The following is an 18055-nucleotide window of genomic DNA, read 5'->3' as shown; positions in this document are numbered from 1 at the left end:
CAACACAAGATGGACAGATCTAGGATGGACAGATACAGAGATCAGTGTTATGTTGTTGGATACAGAGATGAAATAGTGAAATACATCCAATGAATATGATAGAGTGTATGAATAGTTCAGTATGCATATTCCACGATGCCATCAGGCAGATGGCGAGGGAGGGTGCGGGTGGGAGGAGGAGGAGGGCGATCTCAACAGGACAGTGAATGAGTCGCGAGCAGACGATTCCACCCCCCAGGCGATCCATCAGGCAGATGGGATCTATGTCGTCTCACCCCATGAGGCGTAATAAGAAGGAAAAAGTCAAGGACGAGGAGTTAGAGTGATGTGAGAGAGTAATGAAGATGAAGAGTCAAAAGAAGGAGAAAAAAGAGGAAAGAGTGCTCAGGTAAAATAATCCAGCCCGCCAGCAGCTATAGCAGCATAGCAAGGGGGCTGGGCTGGACCAGGGCAAACCTGATTCAGCCCTAACTATCTGCTCTGTCAAAGAGGAAGGTCTTAAGTCTACTCTTAAACGAGGTGACTGTGTCTGCCTCCCGGACTGAAATTGGAAGCTGGTTCCATAAAAGAGGAGCTTGATAACTAATTACACAAAGTTCAATATCGGTGCCGTGTGGTTGTTGGTGTGCAGTAAAGTTACCGTGAATGGAAACGCATGAACTACAGAGATCATTGGAAGGCATTGTCAACATGATTCATATTCCCCAACGGTAGAGTATGGAGAGGCTCTTCAATGCTGCTGCATATGCTGTATGTCACTACACTCCTGCTTATAATCATGTTCTGTGTGTCCAGCAGTCAGAGTACAAGTGTGGAACGCCCCCCGCACATAGACCTGCCCCCCAGCCTCCACAGATGGGCCGCTCCAGAGGTCATTAAGCGGCGAGCGTGCACGGCGCAGGCCGACATCTACAGTCTGTGCGCTCTGATCCAGGAAGTCTACACAGGTAGTGCTCACGTCCCCCTTAAAGGAGCAGCGTGGGGCATTTAGAGCGGGATCTCTCGGCAGAAATGCAATATAATGTGAATCCTTTTCTTTGCTGTATATCACCTGAAGATAAAAATAGCTTTGTTTTTGTCACCTGAGGATGAACACATTGTTTCAGACTGTGAACCGTGGGGCACAGTGGACCAGCACGGGATCAAACAGGCGATGGATGCAGGCGAGGCCCTGGTAGTAGACAGCAGCATTCCACAGCCTTATTATGATGTGGTCCTGAGAGGTCTGCAGCACCACCCACAGGACCGCACATGCAGCCTGCAGGGCCTGTGCTACACCCTACAGCAGGACATCAAGGTGGGCCTCACCCTGCACGGTCATATTTATGTTCATACCTTCTCGAGTTACTATTTCCAGAATGCACACGGACGCATCCTCAGAAGTCTTTCTGGGCCTGTTTGTGCGCTGCAGAGGTTCTCCCTGGAGGAGCAGATGACTGGTGGGCTGTGTGAACAAGATCGGGGGCCCGAGGTCCAGGCCACAGCACAGCATAGGCCCATTGTTGGGGAACCAGTACAGAGCGGTACAGAGCACAACACGCAAACACGTAGGGTCCCCATAGAGACTGAGAAAGATTTTTAAAAAGATTTAAGCTACTGCCAGGAAATGTATGCAGTGTTTCCAAGGACCAGAGTCCCTGGTCACATTTTACTGCAGCAGGATCTGAAAGTTTCACAAAATTAATTATGAAATTCCTCTGTCCACTTCAGTTGTCCATAGGACTGTCAGACTAGTCACAGGGCAGGCAGAAAGACATGTCCACCTGGACAAACATCTGTACAGAGGAGCAAAGCCACAGCCGGGGAGAGAACGTACGGAGGGAGAATCCACGTTCCGCCAGGTGTACCCTTATGCAGGCATGCTTCCTCTGCTCGGTGAGTTTGACTCAGTCAGTTCCGAGGAAGAACCAGAGGAAGAACCAGAGGCGCACATAGACAGGGAGTTCGTGGAGCAGCTGGATGACCTGAACATAGCAACGGATCAGCAGATGAGCACCATTGCGGTGAACCTCAAAGTGTCCCGAGAGCTGCTGCGGCAGTCCAGCAGGAGCCTGGACAAAGTGGAAAAGCACCTCCAGCTGGACCACAGCGCCTCCTCTCGCGCCTCCTCCGTCTCGTCCTTCTCGACGTCCTCCACGAACCGTTCAGGAGTGAGCGCCGCTGTTGGACCGCCCTCGAAGCATTACAGCCTCTTTCCGCACAGGGGAGATGCTTGGGGAAAGAAGCTGGAGGCCCAGCTTCTAAGCAGGGACTGGGAACTGCTGAGCCAGGAGGAGCTGGCTCTATGGCTGAGCTACTATCCAGCCGAGCAGCAGCAGAGGGAGGGGGGCCGCCTCAGGACAGGGAGCCGGCCGGTGGGAGCTGATCCGGACGAGGAGGAGCCGAGCCTGTACAGATCAGCTCTGGACAGCAGCCTTCTCCACACCCTCTCTGAGAAGCAGCAGGTACATGGGTTCAGTCAGCTGTTTACCGTCTTTTTAAATGATTGGTTTGACACATTTCTCTATGCTGTAATAATTCACAATCATCTTTTGTTGACGAGTTTCATTTGTCTCCTCCAGACGTCTTCCAGTTCTCCAGAAAACGCAGACGTTACAATGGAGGTGTGCCGGCCAGCAGCGAGTGGGAGCCAACTGTTAGATACTCACAACAACACCAGTAAGTCATTGAGACTTCCCACCATTGAAGTGTTTGCAAACCGGTGGAACTCAGTTTCTCTGTTTGCCCTCCCAGAATATGAGAGCTTCCCAGACAGTGATCCTGATGCCAGTGGAACACAGGCTCAGTCTACAGCTAACCCTCTCATGTAAGGACACTCACATGACCCTATGCACTTTGTGTTGCAGAGTGTGTGTCTGTGTGTGTGTGTGTGTGTGTGTGTGTGTGTGTGAGAGACAGAGATTTATATCTAGGGCTCATCTACAGCACCATGAGGCCAAAAAGTCAAGGCGTTTGTCGACGATAACTTCTCCTGTGGACTTATAAAGTATATTGAGCAATACTCATCCATAAATGCTATTTTTTCTCTGTGCGTTTGTGTTTGTGTGTGTGTTCAGGGAACAGTTAGACTCGGCTCTGCTGGCAGAGCTCTCCAGCATCACAGACTCTCCAGCTCAGCCTGAGAAGAATCTCCACGGTATCCGTGGTAACGGGAGAGCCCCGTCCTGTTACAGTACCCCACGCAGCCCGGGTAAGGCAGCACACAATGAGAACTTCAATTTAAGATGTTTCACTGTTTCTCACAACATTTCAATTACAGTAAATTCTAAATGTTTCGACCTACCGATAGCAGGCGGTGACGGATCAGATCTCTCGAAGGTTTTAATAAGCATAAGGCGTGCAGGGCCTGGTCCTCACATTGCACTATGCTGTAGGGTAGTTATACACGCTTTTTGTTCACATGACATTTAGCCCACATCACTGGGGACATGGTGAACTTTTTATTTTTGTAAATTTGATTTTACATTTTGGCATGGGTGTGAGTTTGTGATAAACTGTGTAGCCAAAATACAGTCAGTCTATAAATGTCCCCAATCCATCATGTCGGGTCTTCCATCCTGAGCCCTGGCTTCTAAATTGTGTTTTTTAGTATTTTCAGACGACGGGGCAAAAACATGAGATCAACCCGGTTGTGTGACCCTGCTGTGTGTTTGATGCAATGCATCAAAATATGTGTCATTGGTAATTGTTGAAATATCCGGGACTATGAAAAATACAAATATAAAGCACCATTAGCATTTAGAAACAAATTCAATCCTTGAACAAAATTTGGAAAATAAATGAATCCTTGAATAAACTCAACAAAATCAATACATCCTTTTTTATGGAACTTTAAAGAAGAGGACATGTGTGTCTATGCAGAGGGGTGAAGAGGTCGGCTTCCAGGAGAAAGGTTTACACGGATGTACGAAGACAAAGGACATCAGTGTGACTGTGTTGTTTTGACAGGCGTACGCCGGCATGTGATGCCGGCCATGAGAGAGGCCGGTCTCCCAGACTTCCCCGTCTGCATGGCTGAGAGTTTCACCACACCACCAGGAAAGGTGACTCATCTCATTCACTCTTCCTCAGAGGACTCTGGCTTGACAAAGATCACAACTGGCCATACCACGTACACACATAACAAGTTAATACACTAAAATGTTCTTGCTTATATCGTATGAATCTAATTCCCTGATCATATACATTTTGTATTATTATTTTTATTTGAAAGATTGTTTTTTTGTATTTGCTGTAAAACTGCTGATATGTTGAAGAAGATTGATAACTGACCCATACGGGCTGTTCATTCTTCCAGCCCCCCCCTTTCAAGGCAGAATCGGCCAGCAGTCCAGAGGGCTTCATCACGGCCAGCCAGGAGGAAGAGCTGGTAGACCCCATCTTTCCCAGCTTCACGGCCCACAGAGGCTGCAGCACTGAGGAAGAGGAAGGACCCGAGCAGAGTGAAGAGAGGCAGAATGGAGGCAGTCAAAGCCCAGCGAGGGTGTACGACGAGGAGGAGGAGGAGGGTGCTCAAGAGAAGCTCATGGAAATGCAGAGAGAATCACAGCTGCAGGGCAAGACTGGAGGAGAAAACATGGTGATGGAGGAGGAGAAAGGAGGCGAGCATGTTGAGGAAGAGGAGCAGCATGGCTCCGAGTGTAGTGGTGAGAACCAACAGACCATCAAAAACATGAATATCTCTAAGTATATTTATGGATTCCTTATCAACAATATTATGTTGTTGGTTTTCTTTTTTTTTTTAAATAGCCGACATTGTAAGTGGATTATTTTTAATTTCTAAAACATATTCTATACATTTAACAGCAAACAATATAAAACATACTTGAACTAAACTCTCAAATATAAAAATAAAAACAATACACCCCCGCCACCACCCTCAGTTAGGATCGGTAATAAAAAGATACGATAAGACCAGCCGTCCTCGACTCGGCCTCTAGTTTGATCGGGAACAGTATCGCAGTACGAAAGCTCACTATCATTCCAAAATACTTCATTACTTGGATCGGTTTGTCCACTCAGGGGAGCTCGTTGCCGACACAGTGGCGGCAGATCAGAAGGAGGAGCTCGGGGCGTCTCCCGGGTCACAGAAAAGTCCCAGTTTATTGGAGGACACCAACAGGTGGGGAACAGGGGCTGTGTCCGTCTCAATGCTACACACACACATTTACAGTTACAAACATGCCGGCTGCGTCTACCGCCTGCGTGTTCTCTTTTTTCAGAGCTCACTCGACACTAGACGACGTGCTGCTGGGCTTTGGCATGGAGGGCACCGGAAGGAGCACCCCAACGAGTAAAGTGGTCCACGAGCTGTGAGTATCCAGTGCAGCTAAATAATAAGTGACAGCAAAGAGAATCATGCAGTTAATCGGTTTCTCTGGCAGGAAAACATAAGAAACTAAATATAGTGATGGAGTGCCTCCCGTGTCTAGGTGTCAGCTGTTTGAAGGGCAGAGTGGAGGCGATGAAGGACACCCGACGGGAGACTACGCACACGTCGGCAGCTCCAGTGATGACTCGGCCTCCACTGGCAGACGCACGTGCTCTCGAAACACCCCGGCTCTGCACATGTGACGCGGTCACGGCTGTGGTGACGCGCTCAAAGTCAAACACGGGCGTTCATGACCCGAGCGTTTCCACAGCAGGCCCGGCTCCTCGGGAGCCAGAAATGTTCTTTCATATTGTTACGGTTCCTGTTGTGGACTTCACAGGGAGGTTTGGTTCGTAGCGCACCGTTGCTGGTTTGCTGCGGGGTTTAGGGTTTGTTATTCTGGAATGTTTTCAGCTGCTGACGCTCTGAATGAACCGACTATCAGTCAGAGCCGTCATCATTTGTATCGTTTAAAGATTTGTTAAAAAATCCTTTTTGACGCTGGCAGAGAAGAAGTCCCCTTCAAGTTTTAGACATTATTTATTTTACATTTTGTCGTTTTGGGAAATAAAAATCATAAACAAGACACCATCTGGTTTAAAAGCAATCCACTTATAGAACCTCCGACAGCCCAAAGGGCCTCCTCCCTTCTCTGTCCTCTCGTCAAGAAAGAAGATGTTCGATCTTCAAAGTTTTTCTCGACACATGGAAATATATCCTTTGGGTTCCGTCTTCGTCACAGACAGCTGGACTGATTGATATCGTCATGCTGCAGTACAGGAACATCAATATCCCTCATATGCCGACGCTTGAACTAGACGTAACAAGAACTGACACCACTAGACGTCCATGCATTTATCACAACTCAAGTTCTCTGACTTCAATGTGAGTGTTATTTGTGTGAGCTGAGAGACCACGTCACCCAATACAATCCTCTTCGGAGAGCTCCCCCTCCACACTCCCGGTGGGACGGGTGGAGTCACTCCGGTGGTGGATTCCCCGTCACACGGCGAGACGAACGTGGCCCTTCCGGTCCAACTCCACCAACGAGAGGTGATGCAGGACCTTCAGCGTGGCATCGCTCACCTTCATCTTCAACTGCTTCATCTTCTGCACGCTGAGGGAGCCACTGCAGAGGACGAGAAGACACCCGTCGGTCGAGTGACGCAGCGGTCACTTATATGCGATCGGGCGGAAACATCAACATGTCATCGTGCATAGAAATAAAGTATTCAGTCCTACCCGTCGTCGCCGAGGTGCTACTGCAGGTGCTGGTAGAACATATTGAGGTCAGCCAGCTTGACGCTGGAGCGCACGTCCAGAGGAACTTCCTCCAGCATGGCGTCGCTCACCTCCTCGTACCCGCAGTCTGTGGACGGACGGACAGTTGCGTCAGTCTCAAAGACGACCGCCGTCACCTGATGGAGGAGTGTCGAAACTGCAGAGGGACATTCCAACTGGTCTGAACTGACATTAAAAAGGGTTGTTCACCTGGACTCTGGATTTATTTGTCAAACATTTTGAGTCGAAGTGATTTTAAGTCTCTAATGTCCATCAGGGTGCGACTCCTCTGGTTGTATAGAAGTCTATGAGAAAATGACTACTTCTCTCTTGATTTATTCCCTCAGTCAACATGAGCTTATGTTCTCAATCTCTAGTTTGAAATCTTCACTACAGCATGATGTTAATTTAGTAAATGATGGTCCCCATATCGAGTCCAATACAGTCTGGACTACGCTAGTGTTCAGAGCAGGGTACGAGACCTGGAAGTGCCAGACTCACTCGGTGGCTGCTGGTGTCCAGAAGCTGCTCCAAGAGTAGGAACCTGAAAGAAAACCAACAGCAGCAGAAATCATCAAGTGACCTGGACGTGATATTCACTCTTGTCCGGATTGTAGCTCGAGGCGGCCGATTGACCCACATGACACGCATGGTTAGCACATGTGCTGACACCTTATAATACTGACTTCATGAGTCAAATCCAACATGACAAAAGATATGATTTACATTTACAACGGGTATAGAATAAAAGCTGGTATTCAAACCCATGGCGGAGTCATATTAAATATTAATAATAATAATAGTAGTGAGGGGCACGGCTATGTTTGGTGTTCCAGGACAGAGGTTTCAAAATAAAAGTCTACGAGAAAAAAGGGAAAATGAAGGCCTTTGAACAACAGAAGACTTTACAATAGTCTACAAGTTGGCTCATTAAATTGTCACGAAATCATAGAGGGCTTCAAGAAAGACGTATTCGTAATCCTCCAGCCCATAAAGGGGAAACTTCCTGACTACCTGAGAAAAGCAGCAGGATGCTTCTCAAGGCTGCGAGAGTCAGGGGATAAAAAGGAGTTTAAAAACAAGGTAAACAAAGTCCACTGCAATACCTACTTTGTTATACACGTCTCCGCTTAAGATGAACAAATCATCCCGAGTGAAGCATAAAAACAGTTCAGCTTTACTGAATATGAGCATATTGGAAGCCCTACATCGAGGATCTACACGGTGCAGTTTACTGGTGTGCGTTAGTGACACAGGTTAGCAACAAACAGACTTCTGGGAGCTGACTCACCTCTGTTGTGGTCTCACTGACCGCTAAACCCAGGAGCTCTGCTGACTCCCGCTCGGACTCCGTCAGTGACTGAACCTGCAGCGAGTTGACGAGGACACAGTTTATACATAGAGAAGCAACATATTTTACATGTATAATACAATATAAGCATGTTTTTTTCTGCTTTTTTTCCTGCCAAGTCAAACTTATTGTATTTTACGATCGTTATGTAATGTTCTTCTGAGACAGAATTTGGACCGTGGCTTCAAGAGCAGATACTTTCCACAGTCTGTAGAACATGAAGCGTTTCATAGCGGGTACCTGCAGGTCAGTGTTCTGCTGGAAGCGCTGCACGAGCTCCATGGCGCCGCCCAGGTTGTGCCGGATGGAGTCCATGGATTCCTTCTGCGCCGCCGCGATCTCCTTCACCTGCGAGCACAGCGCCACGTGCTTGGCCTTGATGGCCCTCAGGTTCTCCAGCATCACCGCCGGGTTCTCCTGCGGGCACAGTGTCGGTCAGTTCGGACTCAAGTGTGAAGGAATATTCCTCACTCAATGTGGGAGTCTTGCTATTTGACTGAATATTGGAGAGCGACTGTAAAACAGAGCCAGGATCTCCCCAGTTGTGTCTCATTAGGAGCTTCAATAATTGTCCTCCGGACAAAGCTCAAATGAACGACTTTTGGAATCTCTGATCTCAGGAACTTATTATGACCAAGGAGGATTTATGCAGTTTGGTCCGATACCTTTTTAACGGATACAAAAATACACGCATAACCGGAACAAAATATTCCTACCGGTTCTATTATGAAAATGTGCTGTGCCATATACATGTTGTATATCTATTTGAATGTTGTGCTCTTCTCCATTTATTGCTCTACACATATTATTTGACTGATATTAGCTTCTCTCTGCCCTGGTTTGTTTGGTTCCGTTACCCGTTCTCCATTAATTGACTATCATGTTTTTTCTTCTTCTTGTGTTGCATTATGTCTCCTGAAGCATAAAAAACATGTACAATTACATTTGTTATATATATATATATATATCTATACAGTGCATCCGGAAAGTATTCACAGCGCTTCACTTTTTCCACATTTTGTTATGTTACAGCCTTATTCCAAAATGGATTAAATTCATTATTTTCCTCAACATTCTACACACAACAACCCATAATGACAAAGTGAAAACTGTTTTCTGCAAATCTGTTAAAAATAAAGAACGAAAACATAACATGTACATAAGTATTCACAGCCTTTGCCATGACACTCAACATTTAGCTCAGGTGCATCCTGTTTCCACTGATCATCCTTGAGATGTTTGATTGGAGTCCACCTGTGCTAAATTCAGTTGATTGGACATGATTGAGAAAGGCACACACCTGTCTATAGAAGGTATCACAGTTGACAGTGCATATCAGAGCATAAACCAAGCCATGAAGTTCAAGGAATTATCTATAGACCTCCGAGACAGAATTGTATCGAGGCACAGATCTGGTGAAGGGTACAGAAAGATTTCTGCAGCATTGAAAGTCCCAATGAGCACAGTGGCCTCCATCATCCGGAAATGGAAGAAGTTTGGAACCACCAGGACTCTTCCTAGAGTCGCCCAGCCAGACTGAGCGATCGGGGGAGAAGGGCCTTAGTCAGGGAGGTGACCAGGAACCCGATGGTCACTCTGACAGAGCTCCAGCGTTGTTCTATGAAGAGAGGAGAACCTTCCAGAAGGAAAACCATCTCTGCAGCACTCCACAAATCAGGCCTGTTTGGTAGAGTGGCCAGACGGAAGCCACTCCTCAGTAAAAAGCACATGACAGCCCGCCTAGAGTTTGCAAAAAAGCACCTGAAGGACTCTCAGACCATGAGAAACAAAATTCTCTGGTCTGATGAAACAAAGATTGAACTCTTTGGCCTGAATGCCAAGCGTCATGTCTGGAGGAAACCAGGCACTGCTCATCACCTGGCCAATCCCATCCCTACAGTGAAGCATGGTGGTGGCAGCATCATGCTGTGGGGATGTTTTTCAGCGGGAGGAACTGGGAGACTAGTCAGGATTGAGGGAAAGATGAATGCACCAATGTACAGAGACATCCTCGATGAAAACATGCTCCAAAGCGCTCTGGACCTCAGACTGGGTCGACGGTTCATCTTCCAACAGGACAACGACCCGAAGCACACAGCCAAGATAACAAAGGAGTGGCTTCGGGACGACTCTGTGAAGGTCCTGGAGTGGCCCAGCCAGAGCCCTGACTTGAACCCGATTGAACATCTCTGGAGAGATCTGAAAATGGCTGTGCACCGACGCTCCCCATCCAACCTGATGGAACTTGAGAGGTTCTGCAAAGAAGAATGGGATAAACTGCCCAGAAATAGGTGTGCCACGCTTGTGGAATCATACCCAAGAAGACTTGAGGCTGTAATTGCTGCCAAAGGTGCTTCAACAAAGTATTGAGCAAAGGCTGTGAATACTTATGTACATGTTATGTTTTCGTTCTTTATTATTAATAAATGTGCAAAAATTTGCAAAAAACAGTTTTCACTTTGTCATTATGGGTTTTTGTGTGTAGAATGTTGAGGAAAATAATGAATTTAATCCATTTTGGAATAAGGCTGTAACATAACAAAATGTGGAAAAAATGAAGCACTGTGAATACTTTCCGGATGCACTGTATATTATTAGGAGAAAACATGATGGAGAATAACTTGGTGAACTGTGTTTATAGTGGACGTCAAAATACTGCCACCAATAATATATATATATATATATTGCATTTAAAGTATGGCAGCTTTGCCTCAAGTTGTATGAATTTGTAGGTAGAACAACAGCCTTCATCTCAGTCATCACCTCGGCGGGACATCCCGTCTCGCTTTTGATGAAGCCCAGCGTCAGCCGCCTCTCGATGTATTCCAGGTCCGCCTCAGACTTCAGGAACTGCAAAGACAGTCTGCGTTAGTACACAGCTGGACACAAACTGACCCGGCCTCCATCGGCTCATAGGTAGGGCTGGGTTTCTGTTCAGAGTATTCAAAATTAAATAGACAACTTCTAAATGGAACAACAACAACCAGTGTGGATTAAAAAGAGTTTGGAAGCAGGACATGGGATCGGGGTCCAAATACAGCAATCGTGGTCACACGACTGGTGTCATTGGTTTAATTCTTAATGACGGGGTTTTTCATTAGGTGAGATCAGCTGTGAGGGAGGCTTACTACACAAGGCTTATTTTCTGAAAAGATCTATCAATATTGTGACATAAGGCTCAATATTGCCTAATAATTGGTAATATGGCATTCTCCTGGTCTTACAGGCTGCATTACAGTAAAATGATGTCATGTTCTGAATTACCAGACTGGTCTAGCTGTTCATTAAATCCACATTTCCGATCATTATTTCTCAAATATATGTCACTTGATACACTGGAGACATGTGAAGGTGGTCGGTGCAGTTTTCAGATGCTTTGACAATACTATTGCACTGCTAGCTGTCTTGATACAGTAGTGCAATGAAGTCAGAGCACCCGCCAACAGCCTCGGAGGGTGGGAAGCGCTTCCCGCCGCCACATTTCCCCCTGCAGGGCCCAGAGAAGTACAACATAAAAGGGCCCACTGGGCAGACAGTGGACGGCTTGGCCAAAGTCTGGACGGGTGAGTGTGTCCCGTAAAACGTGAGGTGGTATCTCACAGTGTCAAGCGGAACACGTGAGGCACGGGCCTTCGTTGTCGCCAAGGGATGACCCCTGTGTGCCCCCTGACCTCCTGACCGGCATGGATCAAATCCACGGTCTCTGTGCTTTTGAGTGAAACCAACTACTAATACACTTAGTTTTGGAACTTTCCTAAATGAGCTCATACTGAAAAACCTTCTCAGAACCCTTGAGCTGATTTATTTGGTCAAAACATTGCACAGCTGTTTCATAGTGGCTCAAATGTGCCACTTTGAATGCTCAATGTGAGCTGCTCACTGCTTCCCAATATATACATAGAGAAGTAGCCTACGGCCATTATTGTAGACTTGTAAAATAAGAAACGTAAATCTGGAATAAACTAATTGACTTTTGAGGCAAACACAAGACGTAAACATGTTGGGGCTGTCGTGAAACATGCCTATTGTCCCCCGGACGTTCCTCTGATGCTGTGTGCGTCCCTGCCGAGCTGCGGCCCGGCTAACGTGGCGGGGAGCGACCGCCAGCTCGTGAGGACGTTACAGCTCCACGAAGCGGCTCTGCACGGGTCCTTACCGGGGCCATGTTACGACATCGGGAAGGAAGCAGGAAGCGGAACGCAACGTCTGAACAAGCCGTACGTAGTGGTCGCTGTTTTAGGAGGAATAGTTAGCTCGAGGGTTACAGCGGGTCCTGATATGTACGCTAACGTTGGCGCAAAGGAGTTTGAATTGTTTTATCAGCGCAAAGAGGAAACCATGACCCGGGGGCTCTTCCTGTGAGAGGATGAACAACGCGTCCATAATTAATGAGCTGCTAATGTCTGTAGAATCCTTCAATGAAGATCTAAAAAAATTACAAACGCATTCTCAGAGGATAAATATGGCAGATAATATTGTTTTACACTGGGCTTACCATTGCCTCGAGCTTCTCAACTGTTGTCTCCATGTTGAATAGTTTTCAGCCCGACGCGGGCGCTGTGATTGGCCAGCTGTCAATAGAGGACAACACTGATTGGACCGCCGTGAGAGGCTATATACCGTGTGCGTGCGCATGTGCATGCGCATGTGCGCCATGTTGGATTGCTGCGTCTCTTTTTCTGGAATGGCTGCATTTTTGTTCTCTTCAGAAATACTTTACGTGTCTTCCTTCACTACAGCAATTTACAGTCTATGTGTGTAATGTCTTCCATTACATTCTCTAATAGCGTCAACTAACTAACGAAATCATAATTCTGACATGTTTTACGCTCATCTCGAAAACATTTTGTTTGGACTATGATATAGCCCAACTGACATGACTGTTTTAAATCACCATTCTCTACTTTATGTATTATGCTGTGGTTCCAGCCTTCCTCTTCCATGGTCTATCCATTCCTGTGTGCAGTTTGTTACTGCACTCCCTTTCTCATGGATAAACAAAGTAAAGGGGAATACTTTGTTGTGCACACATACTTGGCCAATAAAGCTGATTATTTCTTGTGTGTGAGGGAGAGAGTGAATGATGCAACATGTCATCTAGCAACAGTATGACTGGTATTGTTTATCAATAAGTCCCAATTCCTATTTCAACATCAGATTAACTTGGTCACTGCAGAAGTTGTGAAACTATAGTTAACAACTCAACATTTATCTGGGATGACATTTGATTGCCGTTGACTGTTGGAATCATTTGAAGGATTATTATCAATAATGACAAGTATGCTGTCACAAACAGCAGCACCAGTGTGCTACATTTGCACAAACAGAATTTATTTGGCCATATTGAAGACATAATCACACAGATTCTGGAGGAGTTCTTTTACCTTCCATAAGTCACCGTAGAAAATAAACCAGACATATTTACAGACATGTTTTGATGACGTTTGACTTCAGAAAATACAGTGCTGTTCAGTGTAATTTTTTTTTTTTTTTTTTTTTTTTTTACAAACACATTATCGATACACTAATATTACAAGCATGGACCGAGCTACCCTACGGAGCCTTTCACGTTGAAAAAAATAAGAAAGCCTCATAAAACAAAATCAGTTCAAATATGAACGGAGCCAGAAGCTATTCCGAAGTATTTAACTGGGGCTACGTCTCTCTGATGGTACGCCGCGTCGAACTGCACCGGGAACACATGGACACTGTCGAGGAAGTTTTAAGAACACATCATTTTAGTGGTCACATATAAAAACTAATCCTGTACAGATATTTTGAAGGGGGCAAATCAATGTTTGTTATGTTGTTGTGATTTAATGTGGTTTAATAGTATGGTTCCCTTTTTTTCCCCCCATCATGAAACACGTGGATGTGAGCGCGGCGGTCACTGGTGGATGTCGTTGACAGTCGTCTGAGGCTGCATGGCAGGAAGCTCCAGCCTCTCGCTCTCGGTCAGTTTCAGGGTTAAGTGCTGGGCGATCTCATTAGGATCCGTGTACAGTGCGGCGGGAACATTCTGAGGAGAAATACATTCAATACATCACGGGAGTTTTAATGTACGTTCTATTAACGAAGGCTTCATTATCGTCGTTAAACAAAAATAATACATGGCGATATAAAAATGAGTGTGTGCGATGTAGAGCTTCTATTCTTAGATACATTTTCACTGGATTTGTGTAAATAAATGTTAAAGTTTGGATTGTTTCTTAAAAGTAAAACATTGGGAATGCACAAATGTTTTTAACAAATATTGGTGATGGGGAGTCGACCACTAAAAATGCATTCATTAAAAACTTATTTTTCCAGGAGACAACAAAACAAATTTTATGTGAGAGAAACAGACTAAATCCACCGGGTGTGTCAGAGTGTCCACTTTATTAGGTACACCTGTAAGCTTGAATGTAATAAATACCATCTTTCTAAAGATTGATATGCAGAACCACAGGTAAGAGGGAAAATAAATATCTTTTAATTTGGGGTGTACTGTCCTTTAAAAAAAGATCAAGACTGTATTTGTAGCTGGAAAACATTGTTGTTGGCCGCTCACCTTCAGCTCTGCTACTTTGCTTTCCCTGGTGCTGAACTCTCGCAGCATGAAGTCCTTTCCGGCCTGGAATCACAAACAGCATCGTCAGTCAGCGGAGACAGCTTCTGCCATTTTCACATCATATGACTTGCCCATTGTAAAAACCACACTATTTGGTCCTGCCTGGAGGCAACCAATTTACCTCGTGATACAGTCGTGTGTCGTTTATTCGAATCAGCACTCCGTCCACTCGGAGGAAGAAGCGCAGCAACAAGAAGAAACTGGTGGGCATCACCCTCTGCAGCAGACACACAGCGACATGTTACTTATACCTCGTTGCATGCGCTGCGGGCAGCTGATGCCTCGGCCGATCGGGCTCCGTTTACACAGACTGTCCTCTCAAATGGGAATGAACCTGCTGCTGGATTTGATCGTTAGTATCGGCCCTCTTGGCCGCACTCACAATTTTGGCGCTGATCATCGAGACGCCGTGGTCATGCAGCTCGTCCTCGAACAGCAGCACCTCGTCGAAGAACATGATCTGTTCCCGGGCCTTCAGCTTCTCCATGTCGATCCGTTCCTCCGTCTTGGTCGCCTTCGCATGAACGACAAGTAGAGGGGATAAACAGGAAATGTGGAACAAGGAGGTGTGGATGAAAAAAGACCCACCTTCATCTGCAGGCTTTCTCCTATGAGGGTGCCTCTGTAGTCGGTGGTGTATGTCCAGTCATACGGTCTCACCACCTCTTTGGAGTGTTCGGAATCAGCTCTGGAAGGAGACCACAGAGGTTCTTGTTCAGGTGGCATTCTTTGCATTTTTGGTAATGAGCGCCTTTTTTATATTATATATAATGACTTTTCAACGCAACACAAAAAAAAAAAAGAGTTTTCCTCCTTGAAGCTGTTCTGACAGCATCCCTGCATCTGATATGAGATGTGCTGTTGTCTCAGATTCTTTACCTCCACACATACATGGCTACTTTGCACTCATCCTGTTGTCTTTCATTATTTCCTTTTGAAGCAACGTGGTTTTGAACATCACACATGTAAATCACTGCTACAGGGGGAGAGCCAACCTCTTTTATTAACTAGAAAGGTGCAGTCAGTAGAGTGCAGCTCTCCGACAGGACCTCTGCTGTATTGTGTGTTACAAGCCACAACTGTGAACAGACAGTAATTTATTCTACCTGAGGATAACTTCGGTTTTGAACAAACAACAACATCTTATTTTATTTGTTGTAATGACGCGTTGCACGTTAACCAAACAATCCCCTTGGGGCATTCTCTTGCCTGCTCTCCTGCCACTCCTGCGCACAGGCCACCTTGACAGCATCCTCCATGTTGTTGACTCTCCTCAGGGCATCGATGGCGTTGAACTCGATGCCGTAGCCGTCCGTGTGCTGGATGCGCAGCACGTTGTCCCCAAACAGCATCTCCGGAAGAGAGGGCATGTTAATCTCCTCTGCTAACCTGGAGAGGCAAAGAGCAATTGTTGACACAGCCTATTCATTCAATTAGTTGACATAACTGTAAGTAATGATGCTTAGTGAGTTTGAAGGAGGAGGAAACTACACCAGTACTGAGCTCTGCAGGTACACAGGGAGGCTTATAGTGCCATGTTCTTCTGGCTGCACCACTGTACATCAGTGCATAATTGTATGCACACACACTTCAACAATAATAATACAAAGATGAACTGCTGTGTCGAACCCCCCCCCCCCCCCCCACAGAGATTGTTAGAGCGAAAGCGCAAAAGACGAACCCATCTCTGCTTCCTACTGTGCAGGGAGCAATCTCACCGTTCAATGTCTTTGGATTTCATGATGTGGTTTCTGGCAGCAGTCACCCTCCACGGTCCGAAGTTAAAGTCCTGCTTGCTGCTCTTGAAGCCATGGGACATAATCGTGGACAGTGAGGTCAACATCAACTATGGAAAAAGAAAAAAAGACATTGGCTCTTTGTCAACACTGATGGCTGCTTCCCAACACAACTCAACCGGTGCAGACTCCTTTTGGAACTCAACACGCTGACTGAACGAGTCTGGTGCTGGTGAATGTACAGGTGGTGACTTCAATTCAGTTTATTTTATATAGCCCAATATCACAAATGTGCCTCAAAGGGCTTTACAGTCTGTACACAAATGACATCCCTGTCCCAGGACCTCACATCAAACTTCCTCTCCTCTGATGAATTTGTGTCTTTCTTTACCTACCTACCTCCCTCCCGCCACCCCTACACCCACACCCACACACACACACACACACACACACACACACACACACACTTATTCATTACGTTAGTTCCGTTAAACCAGGCATGCATTACTGAAAACACTAATCAAACTTTTGAAAGATTTGGCTGCTAGTGTTCTGCTCATGGTGCAAATTGTTCAAATAAGATAATAATATTGTCTGACTGGAGCCTCTGCTTCGCTGCTCGGAGAACGTCTCGCTACTTCCGGCAGACACAACTCCCAAAAGCCGGCCGGACATGGACACCAGCCGTCATGAACCAGAAGCACTCCAAGCAGCCTCGACTGTGTGTGAGCACGCGCGTTAACAGAGAAAAATCTGTTTACCTTGGTGTTGTAGTCGACTGTTAGCTGTCATGGAGGCTGCTCGAGTGCGCCGCTATAAACTGTCCGGTTGGTTTTGCTCGGCTTAGACTGAGCGTTCCGTTATTTTTGCGTGGTGTCCGTTTCCGGGTGTTACCGTCCGTCCGTCCGATGATTCTGCATTCTGGGTAGATCCATGGCGGGCTTGATGTTTTTTGTATTGCAACATTATACATTTGTAACATTATACATTCAGTCATTTATAATTTCACCAAGCGGTAACGTATTTGTATTTACTCTTAGCAGAAGAGGTGGCCCTGGTCACGTGTACGCGCATATTAATTGGCGTGGGAAAAATTGTAGAGCATGATCAGATAGATATGAGACATTCGTGTTGTGTTCCTATTCTGATAGGCCTACCCTAGTTTGCCTTAAATGGCTTAAACCCAACATGGGTCTTAGTGTGGAGTCAGTCTCAACTGAGACATAAATAAAGAACTGGAAGCAAGATTGGTGTTTGTCTTTTATTCATTCATCCATCTATTTTCATCTGCTTCATCCGGGGTCGGGTCGCATGGGCAGCAGACCAAGCAGGCTGACCCAGACTTCCCTCTCACCCGCAACACTTTTCAGCTCACTATGGGGGATCCCGAGGCTTTCCCAGGCCAGCTGGGAGATAAAATCCCTCCAGCGTGTCCGGGGTCTCCTCCCAGTTGGATGTGCCTCCCCCTGATGTCCAAGCTCCTTACCCTATCTCTAAGGCTGAGCCCGGCCACCCTACGGAGGAAACTCATTTTGGCCGCTTGTATCCTTAACCTCGTTCTTTCGGTCACGACCCAGAGTTCGTGACCAGAGGTGAGGGTTGGAACGTAGACCGACCAGTAAATTGAGAGCTTTGCCTTCCGGCTCAGCTCCCTCTTCACCAAGACGGTCCGGTACAGCGCCTGTTTTACTGCTGCAGCTGCACCG

At 46.3% G+C, this 18055-nt stretch overlaps 3 protein-coding genes across 10 annotated transcripts; 1 reads left to right on the top strand and 2 right to left on the bottom strand.

Annotated features, from left to right (window-relative positions):
* The first annotated feature begins 496 nt into the window (after window positions 1–496).
* Window positions 497–5957, top strand: LOC130211680 (inactive serine/threonine-protein kinase TEX14-like). 8 transcript variants are annotated; one of them, XR_008835144.1, is made up of 10 exons: window positions 497–710; window positions 796–947; window positions 1107–1547; window positions 1711–2444; window positions 2562–2658; window positions 2734–2806; window positions 3057–3190; window positions 3949–4043; window positions 4298–5122; window positions 5223–5957. XR_008835144.1 is itself a non-coding variant. In XM_056442646.1 (10 exons), the coding sequence occupies exons 1-10, from the start codon at window positions 646–648 to the stop codon at window positions 4781–4783; spliced, it is 2163 nt and encodes a 720-aa protein (XP_056298621.1). In that variant the 5' UTR covers window positions 497–645; the 3' UTR covers window positions 4784–5957. The 8 variants fall into 8 exon arrangements, 6 of the variants coding, with proteins under 6 accessions (XP_056298621.1, XP_056298605.1, XP_056298639.1 ...); XR_008835143.1 differs by having other exon boundaries at window positions 4298–5312; window positions 5433–5957; XM_056442646.1 differs by having other exon boundaries at window positions 1107–1297; window positions 1412–1547; window positions 4298–5957.
* ska2 (spindle and kinetochore associated complex subunit 2) lies at window positions 5893–12541 on the bottom strand. The gene is made up of 7 exons (XM_056442724.1): window positions 12499–12541; window positions 10767–10853; window positions 8244–8420; window positions 7944–8018; window positions 7154–7196; window positions 6614–6740; window positions 5893–6500 (listed from the first exon to the last, which is right to left on the bottom strand). Exons 1-6 carry the CDS (start codon window positions 12529–12531, stop codon window positions 6631–6633), a joined length of 525 nt encoding a protein of 174 aa, XP_056298699.1. The 5' UTR covers window positions 12532–12541; the 3' UTR covers window positions 5893–6500; window positions 6614–6630.
* Window positions 12542–13313: 772 nt separating this feature from the next.
* Window positions 13314–17206, bottom strand: tiprl (TIP41, TOR signaling pathway regulator-like (S. cerevisiae)). Its single transcript, XM_056442712.1, has 8 exons — window positions 17111–17206; window positions 16332–16459; window positions 15823–16002; window positions 15202–15301; window positions 14996–15127; window positions 14735–14830; window positions 14554–14616; window positions 13314–14022 (listed from the first exon to the last, which is right to left on the bottom strand). Exons 2-8 carry the CDS (start codon window positions 16454–16456, stop codon window positions 13891–13893), a joined length of 828 nt encoding a protein of 275 aa, XP_056298687.1. The 5' UTR covers window positions 16457–16459; window positions 17111–17206; the 3' UTR covers window positions 13314–13890.
* Window positions 17207–18055: the final 849 nt, after the last annotated feature.

Source organism: Pseudoliparis swirei, chromosome 3 (genome assembly GCF_029220125.1).
Source record: "Pseudoliparis swirei isolate HS2019 ecotype Mariana Trench chromosome 3, NWPU_hadal_v1, whole genome shotgun sequence".
NCBI lineage: Eukaryota > Metazoa > Chordata > Actinopteri > Perciformes > Liparidae > Pseudoliparis > Pseudoliparis swirei.
Note: the sequence above shows the minus strand (reverse complement) of the source record. Positions and strands in the feature narration are given on the sequence as shown.

Excerpts from the sequence above, each read along its gene's own strand:
- LOC130211680 (XM_056442612.1), top strand. The coding sequence starts at position 646 with ATGGAAACGCATGAACTACAGAGATCATTGGAAGGCATTGTCAACATG. Across the intron at positions 948-1,106 it reads GATCCAGGAAGTCTACACAG|ACTGTGAACCGTGGGGCACA; the intron begins GTAGTGCTCACG and ends ACATTGTTTCAG. Across the intron at positions 2,807-3,056 it reads TCTACAGCTAACCCTCTCAT|GGAACAGTTAGACTCGGCTC; the intron begins GTAAGGACACTC and ends GTGTGTGTTCAG.
- ska2 (XM_056442724.1), bottom strand. The coding sequence starts at position 12,531 with ATGGAGACAACAGTTGAGAAGCTCGAGGCAATG. Across the intron at positions 10,854-12,498 it reads TTGAGAAGCTCGAGGCAATG|TTCCTGAAGTCTGAGGCGGA; the intron begins GTAAGCCCAGTG and ends CTGTCTTTGCAG. Across the intron at positions 8,421-10,766 it reads AGACGGGATGTCCCGCCGAG|GAGAACCCGGCGGTGATGCT; the intron begins GTGATGACTGAG and ends CTGTGCCCGCAG.
- tiprl (XM_056442712.1), bottom strand. The coding sequence starts at position 16,456 with ATGTTGACCTCACTGTCCACGATTATGTCCCATGGCTTCAAGAGCAGC. Across the intron at positions 15,302-15,822 it reads CAGGAGTGGCAGGAGAGCAG|AGCTGATTCCGAACACTCCA; the intron begins GCAAGAGAATGC and ends GTCTCCTTCCAG. Across the intron at positions 14,831-14,995 it reads CGATGATCAGCGCCAAAATT|AGGGTGATGCCCACCAGTTT; the intron begins GTGAGTGCGGCC and ends TGTCTGCTGCAG.